Source organism: Hakea prostrata, chromosome 3 (assembly GCF_041222555.1).
Source record: "Hakea prostrata isolate BN-2017 chromosome 3, UWA_Hpros_2, whole genome shotgun sequence".
In the NCBI taxonomy this organism is placed as follows: Eukaryota; Viridiplantae; Streptophyta; class Magnoliopsida; order Proteales; family Proteaceae; genus Hakea; species Hakea prostrata.
The window spans coordinates 7,913,953-7,926,396 of NC_142602.1; the positions used below are offsets into that span (position 1 = coordinate 7,913,953).

At 37.4% G+C, this 12,444-nt stretch overlaps 1 protein-coding gene and 1 pseudogene across 2 annotated transcripts; one reads left to right on the top strand and one right to left on the bottom strand.

The window, feature by feature from the left end:
- Positions 1-253: 253 nt before the first annotated feature.
- Positions 254-6,556, bottom strand: LOC149020548 (uncharacterized; annotated as a pseudogene). Its single transcript, XR_016171994.1, has 6 exons — positions 5,821-6,556; positions 5,461-5,465; positions 5,010-5,377; positions 4,078-4,417; positions 2,362-3,982; positions 254-1,917 (listed from the first exon to the last, which is right to left on the bottom strand). The product of XR_016171994.1 is annotated as an uncharacterized LOC149020548 (transcript).
- A 1,959-nt stretch (positions 6,557-8,515) lies between these two features.
- LOC149020549 (bidirectional sugar transporter SWEET5-like) lies at positions 8,516-9,845 on the top strand. Its single transcript, XM_089146861.1, has 6 exons — positions 8,516-8,558; positions 8,744-8,780; positions 8,875-9,091; positions 9,192-9,353; positions 9,444-9,563; positions 9,639-9,845. Exons 1-6 carry the CDS (start codon positions 8,516-8,518, stop codon positions 9,843-9,845), a joined length of 786 nt encoding a protein of 261 aa, XP_089002987.1.
- The last annotated feature ends 2,599 nt before the right edge of the window (positions 9,846-12,444 follow it).

Sequence of the window (12,444 nt, forward strand, 5' to 3'; positions counted from 1 at the left end):
CAAAAAACTAGACAAGACCAGGTGTTTGACATTTTCTTATTTTGTTCACTAGACAAATCCCTCAGCTCATGAATGGTCGGAAAGTCCTATGCTTCGTCTTCTTTCACATACTTTCCATTATCTCCTCAAGTTATTTCATATGAAATTTCATTGCTTGTGCATCAAATCAAGGAAGAGTTTGGGAAATTGATGGACCATACTTGGAATCTCTTTTATGTCTTCTAAGAATTTAATACAATCCCTCGCTTCTTTATTCACTCCCTCCGCCTCTATATTTATGTTAAAAACGGTTCATCTCTGTAAAGTTTAACAAACTATTCGGTTTGCTTGAAAAATTTTCAATTGACTTTCTCTCTCTACATGCTATCTCAGAAGGCAGCAGTGCCCTAGCAATGAGAATTTAAAATTCTGAAGTCTATTTTGCCTCTCACAATGGAGCCTGCAAATAGAGAGGAACCGTCGATGACTCAATGGGTGGATAGATTTTCCAACAGGAGAGAGATTTCATGGCAGGGGATGATGGGCAGAGAGATTTTTCGGCAGGGATGATGGTTTTTGGGGAAAGTGGGCAGTTTCCGACAAGGTGTAGGTAGAAGATGGGTGAAGGGAGAATCACTTCACCCACCTAAGGGTTGGGTATGACACGTCATTTGACTTTAATGAGGGTAATATGGACATTTTACACATGAATTAATAGAATCTTGGATGGAATGTTAAGGGTGCAATTTTTAATTTTGAGAGAGTGCAATATGTAATTTGGGGCACTAACGTAAGCAACCCAGAATTTAAGCCCCACTAAAACGTACAATTTGCAATTTTCTCAAAAAAGAAACTTGACCAGGAGTACGTTGAAATTGAACACGAAGACCTGATGATTGAAATGTGATAAAAGCATAAAAAAAATAAAGAGTAAAATACTAAGAAGCATAACAGAGAAGAAGGAAACCTTGTGAAGAGACGAGGCAGTATGCTTGGCCCAGAACCAGAGTATCAATTGGCCAGAGAACTTTGACGCGAGTGATGCAAACCCCATTTTTGTTGTGTTGATGAGTTCTTCCTTGTCCTTCTCTTTGTTTTCCTCCCTATGTTTATTATCGCCGTTGTTGGTGGAGGTGGAGGTGGAGGGAGAAGGGATGCAGAAGGTGAAAACCAGAGCAACATGGTGGCCTCACTTGCACACACTGGCCAATAAAACCTCTCCACCTCCCCACTTGGATGTTGAATCACCAACATCGACGTATCTACAGCCTGGGCAATTTCCCAAGGTGGGGTGATTTTCGGTTGGGGGAAGGTGGGGGCAGTGGTCTCTAGCAGGGGGAGGGGGGTGCCAGGGTGGGGAGGTTTCCAGCAGTGGTGGTGGACAGTTTCCAACAAGGTATAAGTAGAAGATAGGTGAAGGGATTCCCTTCACCCACCTAAGGGTTGGGTATGAGAGGGTATTAAATTGGGGGTAGTTATGTCATTTTATCCACTGAGGGCAATATCGCTATTTTTCATGTGACTTAACAGAATCTTGGACGAAAATCTAATAGTGTGCAACTTGAAATTTTGCAAGTGTGCAACCTGCAATTTAGGCCACTAAAGTGAGGTACCCAGAGTTTCATCCCCATTATAGTGTGCAACATGTAAAAAACTCTTATATTTATATAGTATCTGATTTAGTTGACTCAATTACTGTTTGTGCTTTATCAGAAAGTTCCAATTTCATTGCTGATCTTTTTTTTCACCCCCATTTTATCGTAGTTATAATTTTAAATAAACTATCACATCACATTTAACCAGAACAACCTATGGTGAAATCACTTGGCAAGACTATAAAAAATGACAAATTATATTCAAATGGATTTTCAGTCACATACCTGCAGAAAACAGTCAAATCTTCGAGTTGCTTTTTTTAAGATGTCAACAACCAGTAATCTATGCATCATTTGCCAACAGGCAGGGATATCAATAAAATACTAAAGAGCAGAGAACAATGAAAAGAAGAATTATAAAACTCAGTGACATCACTCAACTTCACTAATTGCCATACAACTCATAATTGTAGGAGCGAACAGCTAAAATGCAACCAGAAGTAAGACACTTTTGGCCGGTAGATATATCAATCATCTCAAAGGGATATTTTCCAACCCCCCCCCCCCCCCCCCCCAAAAAAAAAAAAAAAAAGGGTTCCTTTGTTTGTGTGAATCTACAACAAAAAAAATGGCATTTGATTGTTTATGCAAGCAATACACATTTAGGGATAACCAAATGGAACGAGAAGACACTTTTTTCCATCTGATTTATGTTCCTCTACAATTATCAAGAAACTGCCAATAATAGAATTGTATGATACTGCTCACAACACATGAATGAAAATACCTGGCTTTTTTTAGGCCCTAGGCTTCAAAGAAAGACCCATCTCCTTGTTTAAAAAATGAGCATCCTCCACATCTTTAGCACAAACATTTCAGCTTCATCATCCAAAATGAATTGCAACAGCTCCAGCATCTGAGATGCTCGTGCGTGCTCCTTTGTACTGGGAACTATGTAGTCAAAACAAGAGTCTCTTCCTCTTCACCGAGAAACTCAGAAATCTTTTTCACAATCCAGGGTCTCATTCTCTCATATTTGAAATAAAAAAAAGCAGCATAGACAAGTATTCAACACTATAGCATAGAATGAGAATGAGAATGAAATTGGATTCTCTTGAGATATATATAATCTGTACATATAAGGAAATTGCATACAAATTCACAAGTGAACTCCTCCCCACATTACACAAGGCTATGTTCAATAAATCCCATCATCACCCCCACCTCCACCCCAAAAAAAAAAAAATTTCCCAACTCAGTTTGGTTTTTTATATTTGAGTTATATTCTATACGACCAGCCCCACTTCAACCTGCTCTATACCTATTCTTTCAATGATTGAAATTGAACAACATTATAGCTTACATTTAAAAATGTAAATGTAAAAGTAGGCCCAACTTGTAATAAACAACACCCAAATTGACACTTGGTTCTTTGGTTTGAAACCATGTCATCCATGTATAAGGACACATAACTAAAGAATTGCTAAATATGCAGGTCACCACAGTATTCCATTTCTCAACACTACTCAACATGGGTGATTTTGGGGAATGCTAAATACTTGTCATTTTTAGCTTTTGCCTCTAAGAGGGTGCCAATTTTCCCATGAGTTCATGATCTGAAAAATGGGTCTTCAGTTCTATGCAACATACTGTAAAAAGGAAATTAAAAAAAAAAAAAAAAAAGGGCAAACAGTAAAATAATTGTCACAAGCAAAAAATCCATACCTTGTCCTACACAGCCCAGTAGATCTCAGATCTCATAAGAGAACAACTCATCTCTGGTATATTGGATCATATCAATCAACTGTTTTGCATCTACAAGTTTCTTCTCCATGTTTTCAAATGTGGCATGATTATTGTCTCCATCATTACAGTCTTGATCTTGTTGACTCCTGTCAGTAGAATGCCTATCTCTATCCCTGTCAATGTCAGACCTCTCTTCCTTTGTATTAGAATTGGAGAAACTTTTAGCAAATTCAGCTGCTGCAGCCAAATTTGAAGAAGAATGGGCAATTTTAAGTTCTTTGGTAAAGTAATCAAAGGGAACCATGGTCTCATTTTTTTTTCTCCTTCTCAGCATCATCATCATCATCATCATCCTCTTCATGGAAAATTGAAGGTACGGCGCTGGAGCCGTGGTTTACACACAGGCACATTGCCACTCAGCCTCATATCTGGGACGGCGCTGGAGCCGTGGTTGCTTCATCAACAATACCATTGCCTAGAATCATATCCCCTGCAAAGTAGAAATCCCCATCCACATCAAGGAAAATAGAGAGAATAAAGCATACAAGCAAATTCACAAAAACAGGAATAGAATACACAAACCTTGGATCAACATTCAGAATTGAACTACCAGAAATCATTGACATGCACATGCAAGCGAGAAGACTCACCAGCATGACTACCTAACAAGCACAGAAGTCCAGTAATATGCACAGAAATCACGAAAGACTTACTTGCATGAATCATGATTAAAATGATCAGAATCACCCTCATTAGCCTGTTCAGCATTACTTTCTTCATGCACAATGGACCCGTCCAGTCCATTAGTTTCCTCAACCTTGGGTTCATCTTTCTCCATCTGCTGATCCTTGATGGCCTTCCTCTTTGCATCTACAATTTCTTCCTCTTCCCTTAATCTGTCAGCCAAGTCATCCACCTTCTCCCCATTTCCTTTTCTTCCTCTTCTCTTCATAAACACTAGTCCTGCGCCTCCTTTTCTGTGTATCATCCTCATCATTTTCATCCTCTTGATCCATGATCTCCCTCCGCTGTTCCCATTCCCACTCCTTCTCCCTTTCCTTCCCATGCGGACATTGATACTCTTCACACTCCTTAACCTGTTCCTTGTACAAACACTCACCCTCTCGAATGTTCATCTTTTTATCTTGTCCTCCATCTGCAAAATTTGGAACAGGCAGTTGAATCACCAAGACGGAAAGTGTTACATGTATAAAAGAAATGGAAATTATAACTATCCAATATTGTCAATAGCACTTTAACACTACTCTCCTCAACCTCCTCAGAAGTGTTGCTACTGGCAATGGTGCCAGGCAAGCATGGTTTAGACTAGTCTGTGACAGGTTCAGATCAGCTCTCAGAATAGAATTTCCTAAAGTCTGGCTCAATCTGGGTCATATGCTATGGGCACCAGAGTCAGCCCTTAGATTCTGTGTTTATATTCAGTGGACCTTATGACCACTCTCTATCCCTACATTTAACCCAATTGCTAGTCTAGCACAAACCTCATTGCAGCTGATCAACAGTGACCTGTTGTACCCCAGACCATGAGACTTAGATCTAGCTGATTATTGGATTTAGTCCATCAATCCAGTAATTTTAGATTCACAATAATATGAGCCCTTACGCCATAAAAGACTATATACTACAATGACAAATAAAGCATAAAGACTTGCATCTGTCCAAACTCACCACTTCTCATTATCTACATCTGAATTCCCATCCCTTGATGTAGAAGGCAGACCAGTGTTTGGCTTTGCAGAACCATCAGCAGTAGTCAGAGCAGGTGGAGGCAGTGGTGGTTTGGCCTTTAACGTCACCTCAATCATACTTTTAAGTTTCTCCAAAGCATCTTGATCAGCTTCTTGATCTTCATCAGTCACAATACCAAAGGTGGAACTATCTTGATTTTCTTTATCCACTGAATCACTTTCATCCTTCTTCTCAGACGTACTTTGAGGTACACTTTTATCAGAACCTAGTTGACTTTCTTCCTCGTTTCCAGTTTTAACTGGGTTCCCTTTCTCTTTCATTCTTCTCAACATAGCACTCCAAATATTCTATTGTTGCTTGATTATCATTGAGCTGTAGAAGTATCATACTTGGTACACTTAGTTCAGCCAAAACAAGAAAATGATCTGACATGAGCTGGCAATAATGAAAATAGAAGTTTCACAAAGCATTTGAAATATAAACCTGTAGATACTTCCTCAGTGCAGGTGAATTTCTACATTTATCTACTATCCTCTTTATTTATTGAGCTAATTTAATATGGGCACCCAATTTAAATAAATAAAACACTCTTAATCAAGGTTGTTACTGCAAATACTAACATAACCTTTTCCAAGGTCACCAGGGTTTACCACATAAATACACATTGTTAATAAGTTTGCGAGCGTACTACAGGGTATAGACATATTGAAGCTATGCATCTAAGAAAAATTAACTGAAAAGCATGCACAGATAAAGAAGAGGGACAGAGAGGTAGGGAAGAATAACCCACCAGGTGGCGGTACCGCTCCCTGATGATTAGCAGTAGCGCCGACAGAAATCCATTGAGCATTTGCTGGTACATCGGCATCGTGGGAGGATTAGGAGGTTGACGAGGGGAAGCCTGGTACGTTCCAGGGGGTCGCAATGGAGACACAAAGACCTTAACCGAACCAGCTCCACTCGCCGAACAGGGGAACATGATAGACACAGGACTGACTCCAGGAGGCTGGATATTGGGGTTTTGAATGTTAGGACTCTGAAAATTAGGGTTTGTGAGGGGAGAGAACTGAGAAGTCGGCAGAGGAACTGGCGTCACAGAACCGGAATGAAGGAGCCGAAGGAGGGAAAACTCCAGGCGCGACTGACTGAACCTGTGGTGGAGTTGTTATTTGAATTAGGGGCTTCTGCGATTTTATGAGTATAAGCATGAGCTAAAGATGTCGGTGGTAATGAAGACGGTGGATCATGCGTAGGCTGCGCAGGTTCTTGTTTGACTGATTGAATATCTGGTTTTTCAAATTCATAGGTCTCTGGTTGGTCATCTAGTGGCGCAGGTAAGGAACAAGATTCCGCCATTAGAAAAAACTTGGAAGAACCACCGATAGTATCGACCCTGTGTCTTGACTATTGAGTTTTCAGTGGCTACTCGCGTTGATTAACCGATCTTCGATTTCCAAAAATCTTTTGAGTGCTAACGGTTTGTTGGATGGGCTAACGCCAAACGGTTCTTTACTCATCAACCCGAAATTGATAATCCCAACCCCAATCACATCCAAGGAAAACGGATCATTCTTTAGAAAACAGTACTGAAATAATCAAAAAAGCGGAATCTTTTCTCCCGACAAAAGTAAATAGAAAGATTAGTACCTTTTAAGTTTTAACCAACAAAAAAAAAAAATTATCTACCAATTAATATTGAAGCTTATTTATGTAATAATTAATAATTGTTTGCTACATCATCTGACCAAAAATTATTTGGTCGCAGTCATTTTTGTTAATGCGCAAATGTTTAGCGCTTTTATAGTGAGAATGAAATCACGTACCCATAAATATACATATTTTCATTTTTAGTGTAAAAATATGAATTTCTAGATTTTGTGAATCTAGATATTTTTACAACTAAACGATTTTCGCATTTATTAATCCAAGGATTTGAAATCTCTAAATTCACGTAACCAAATAGACCCTTATTAGTGGCTTTGAATACATAAAAAGATAGGATGTCAATGTTTTCCATAGCTTTATGATTCAATCAAAATTTAATTCCTCACGAAAAAATATGTAAATATGTATTGTGGGTTTCTTATCAAGTAATGTTAAATAAATTTTATTTCTAATAATTTCGATAAATATGTATGAATTTTTATTTTTTTTATTGTTTTTGTTAGAAAGTGAGTCAATTCACTGAGCATAAAACCCCCCCAAAGAATTTACATATGATATTGTCAAAGAGTAGTATCCAACATAAAAATGGGGAAGGGGAACAATGGAAGAAGAACCACTCTTAAGACTTTGTAGCAGCCTTGGCGAGAGTTTTTGTAGCCAAACTGACCTCTCAATGGATATGGATGAATTAACAACCATTAAAAGATGAAGTTAGATGGCCAATATCCTTGAGTAGATGTGTTATCTTTTAAAGAGGGCATGGTATAGAGTGGTTAACTAGTGTCACTAAGGTCTAGATATATTTTCAATTAAAAATATAACACTTGATGGCTTCCAGATAAAAGATCTAAAGAGATAGTGAACATTTTGGTTTAAGATAATAGAAGGAAAAAAAGAAGAAGAAAGAGTGTCTATTTTGAGTGTGAATCAGATGCAATTAAATTAGACTCTTCAACATATTCGAGTATTATTTTGTGAAACAACACTCTTGCTGTGGTCACAGAGACTCGTCAACATCATCGGTTAACATTCTTCGATAATGCCACACCTTTGATGAAGCTTTCTATATTTGAATGGTTAATCATTACTATTGAATATCAATCAGAGAATTCATTTTGTTTTCCTACACAAAAAAGAGAGAAGAAAGAGAAGAAATAGGATTACCACTAGTCAAACAATGGTAGTCAATTGAGGTGTGAATAAAAACCAATAGCTTGAGGTAGTGAGAGAATAGTGGTAGTGGCTATTTTAGGAAGTTTATAGTTTGTATAATTTTTTCAAGAATAAAAGAATAGTCGATGGCATGATTTGTAATAATCAAGAAATGAAATAAGAAGTATATAAAAATAAATCGTAAATGGAATTCATGCAAACAAAGTCGTTAGTCGTTACCCAACACCCACTTCAAGTGTTAGTTTCAGTTAACGATTATCTCGGACGAACAGAGTTTTTCCCGCCATCTCTGCATCGCTAGTTTTCCGTCGGGTTTTATCCAAAAAAAATTTAAGATCACAAAGATGAACTATAAAACTCGATTCAAGAAGCTCTTCCATCTCCATGAGTTCACTGATTTGAATAAGAGAATAATGAGATTATTCAGTTTTCATTATAATAAACTCGTATCATCCCTGTTTCTACCGTTTCTGTTCGATCTTTAATATAACTCTTCTGAAAATACAGAGCTCTTGTTGATTTCTCATCCTTCGAATTTCGAAACCCAAGTTTCCTATCGATCAGTTCTTGCTTTCCCTTTCGATCACCATCCAAGAATCTCTCTTTTTTAATTCTCTAGTTCTTGATTAGTTGAACAGTCGGCGAAAATGATGAATACGGATTCAATTCGGACGATCGTCGGAATCGTAGGTAATGTTTAGCGAATCTCAATTCCAGAACCCAATTCGTTAGATATTGATTTTTGAATTTCTTTTGCCCCACTTCATTCATGAACAAACATGATGGTGAACTTGATTCAGCAAGAATCATAGATTTCTTTCGTTCGATCACTTTGAAGAACGTTGCTAACTTTTTGATTTTGTCATTGGTTGCAGGAAATGTGATATCTTTCTTCTTGTTTGCATCTCCGATGTAACTAACTTTCTATCTCGCTCTCTCAGTTACTATTTGTATCGAATTTGGATTCTGTTGTTGAACGATGGGTTGGGTTGGTTCATACTTGCAGGCCTACAATTTACAAGATATGGAAGATGAAGGCGGTGCATGGCTTCCAACCTGATCCCTACCTTACAACTGTATTGAACTGTATGCTGTGGGTTTTCTACGGGCTTCCTATTGTGCATCCCCATAGCTTGCTCATCATCACCATTAATGGAGTCGGCTTATGTATTGAGATGAGTTATGTCATCGTCTTCGTTATTTACGGCACCAGCAAAACGAGAGTACGTAACCCAAAACCTAAAAACCCAACCCAGCAAACCTTGTCTTCTACAAGAATACGAGCTTTTTCTAACACTTTTGAGATTTGGTTTTTGATTGCAGAAGAAAATCGTCATTTCCCTTATAGTTGAAATAATCTTCATGGGAGCAGTGGTAGCAGTTACTCTTCTGTGCTTTCACACAACCTCTAAGAGGTCTCTGGTTGTTGGGGTCATCTGTGTTGTTATCACTATTGCCATGTACCTCTCACCACTCCTCATCATGGTAACTGCTTCTGTCTAAGCTTCATTATTTCTTTCTGTAATTGGGTTTCTTCTCCATTCTCACGGAATTGTTTCTGGGAAATCTTTTCAGAAAAAGGTAATCACGACAAAGAGTGTTAAATACATGCCATTTTCACTCTCTCTAGCCAATTTTCTCAATGCTCTGTGCTGGATGACCTACGCGCTCCTCCAATTTGATCCATTCGTTCTGGTAAACCTTATACATATCTAGTTACATCAGTTAAGGACTTAAGAAGGGTTTAATCTTTTTGAATCATAATTGCAGATTGGGAATGCCGTAGGAGCAGCAGGAGGATTATTTCAACTATTACTTTATGGAGTCTACTATAGATCAACTCCAAAAGGTGATGATGACGATGAAGACAAGCAAAAGAAGTCTGACATTGAACTCGCTATTCAAGACAGTCAAGTTACTGATCAAACTAATCAAATTACTCAAGTTACAGAAGAAATCGCTGAGCAATTACACTGAAAGCTTGGCATTTACAGAAGAAACCGCTGACCAACTTGATTTTTTGGGGTTGTTTTGTACCATTTTAGCTTGTAAAGTTTTGTTAAAAGCTCTTTTAACAACGGTTAGCTGGTGCTTGGTAGTATTAGCAAAGATTAAAAGCAAAATACATCAATGTACGTACTTCTTCTTAATGCTTTACTTCTCTAGTCACTTTGGCAAACCATAGTTTGATATGTAGATGGGAACCTAGGAACTCCTGCAAATTTGTCAGGACAGGCTTTGCAGCTATGGTAATTGATGAACCTCCCTCCCATAATTTAAGATCACTGCAAAGAGGAAAGAATTAAACAACGATTAGAATTCTTTACCACAGAAATAAAATCATAATAATGGAGATTGGGAACCAGTCATGACAACTATCACCTAATCTGAGGACACCTATGAATAAATTTGAATCTAGAAGTTTGAAGGATAATTTCAACACAAACAAGAAGTCCTTCAGAACACAGATTTTCATCAAAAATCAAGAAAACCAGGAGAATTTATGCATACCAACATAGGACTTGTAGTATGGGATCTTTACTGAACTGGAAGACGAAGCTCGTTGACCTTGAAGTATCCATGCATTTAGTTAATTTTTTTTCAAATTTTTGACTGAACAGATTGAAGAGAACACCTAAAGTTTTTGGTGACTTTATCATTCAATGGTAATCTGTTAACTGAATATGTTGGGAAAAAAAAACACGCATAGATTTGAATTCTAACGGTTAAACTCACAGATTCTAATAAAAATTCAGACAACTGATTCTTAACTTTTTTTTTTTTTTAATCGTTGATTGAAGCTTCTGGTTCAGTTCCGTGATTGATATTCTATAGGTGTCTAACAGTTGAGTTAAATATATTTTATTTTTATCGGTTTCAAGAAATGTGTCTGGGCATATTTTCAATTAAGAATAAAATAAAAGAGGAAAAAGAGAGTGTACATTTTGGTTAATATAATAGAAGATTAAAACAAATGAGTGTGTCTATTGGGTGTCAATCGACAGCACTCTTTGATATCTTTGGGTATTTCTTTGTGACACCACACTCTTGATATGAATATATGATTGTAGAGAATATTCTTTAGTAACACCACACCCTTGATGAGGCTCTTTATACTTTAATGCCTAAGCATTATTTTTCGAGGTGACATTAAATATCAACGTACCAGAGAATTCTTTTTTTTTTTTTTCTACCCACAAACAAGAGAGAAGAAATAGGGTTTGGCATGTAAAGTGAGGCATGAGTTTACTAACACTCGAATAAGGTAGTCAATTGAAGTGTGAATGAAGCAAAAAGCTTGAGGTAGCGAGTAAATAAAGGTGGGGCTAGTTTAAGAAGTTTATATTTTAATTTTACTAGGTTGGACTTCCCGGAATAGAAAGTCCGCAACAACATGAATTTCCCAGTAATATGATCAACATTACAAGAAATATAATAAGTCTTCAAATGTCTGACGTCTTCCAAAATAGATGTTGAGCGTGCCAGAGCTAGCTTTGTGGAGGGATGGTTTAGACAATTCACCAATTCCAAGCAGTCAATCAGTGAGACTCAACCAAGACCTTGTCCAGACCTTCACCTAAAGCATGCAGTAAGCCACTCCTAAAGCTAAAGCTTTGAAAATTTATCCAATCCATTTATGACAAGGAATTCATTGTAGATGTGATTTGTAAATATACCTAAAGTTTCGAAAATCACATCATTTTGATGTGAATTGTAAATGGACCTCAACTTTTTGATGTGATGTTTGGACATATGTCACACATCTACAACAAGGAAATAGATGGGTCATTTCCTTGTCAGAAATGGACCAAATATTAGTCCTAAAGGTTTCCCTCATAAATGAGTCAAAAATTTATCAAGTCATTTTTCTTGTCATAATCTATTTCCTTGTAGATGTATGACATGTGTCTTAACATCACATCAAATTATTGAAATCCATTTATAAGTTACATCAAATGATTGATTGAAGTGATTTCTAAATGGATTTTAACCATTTAATGTGATGTTGGGACGCACGTCAGACATCTACAAGGAAATGGATGGTCCATCTGCTTGTCAGAAATGGACCTAATATGAGTCCTAAATGGATTTTGAAAATGGGCCAGTTCTGATGCAGCCAAGATGGGCTTTGCCCTTGTGAGTTGGTGTGGGCCTTTTAATGGATTGACTACCTGAACTGGTATGGGCCTGGCCTGGAGGAGGTGGGTCTAGTTGAAGTAAATTATGTTCATGCCTTGATTGTGCCTGGCCCACTTCTTCCTATTAAAAACATGGTCATTTTTTTGCAACCCATACATACCAGCACATATAGAAGCATTCCTTGGACTTCTGTTGTCTTTATACTTGAGCCCACACAAATTCTTTGGACTTCTTCAATCTATCGATGTAGTTCTCAAATTGGTCACGAGTAGGAGTTTGAAAATTTATCCAATTCATTTATGAGATGGATGACAGGTGTCCCAACATCACAACAAATGGTTGAAATTCATTTATAAGTCAAATCAAAGAGTTGTGATTAGATTTATAAAAAAATGATATGACTTATAAATGGATTTCAACCATTTGATGTGATGTT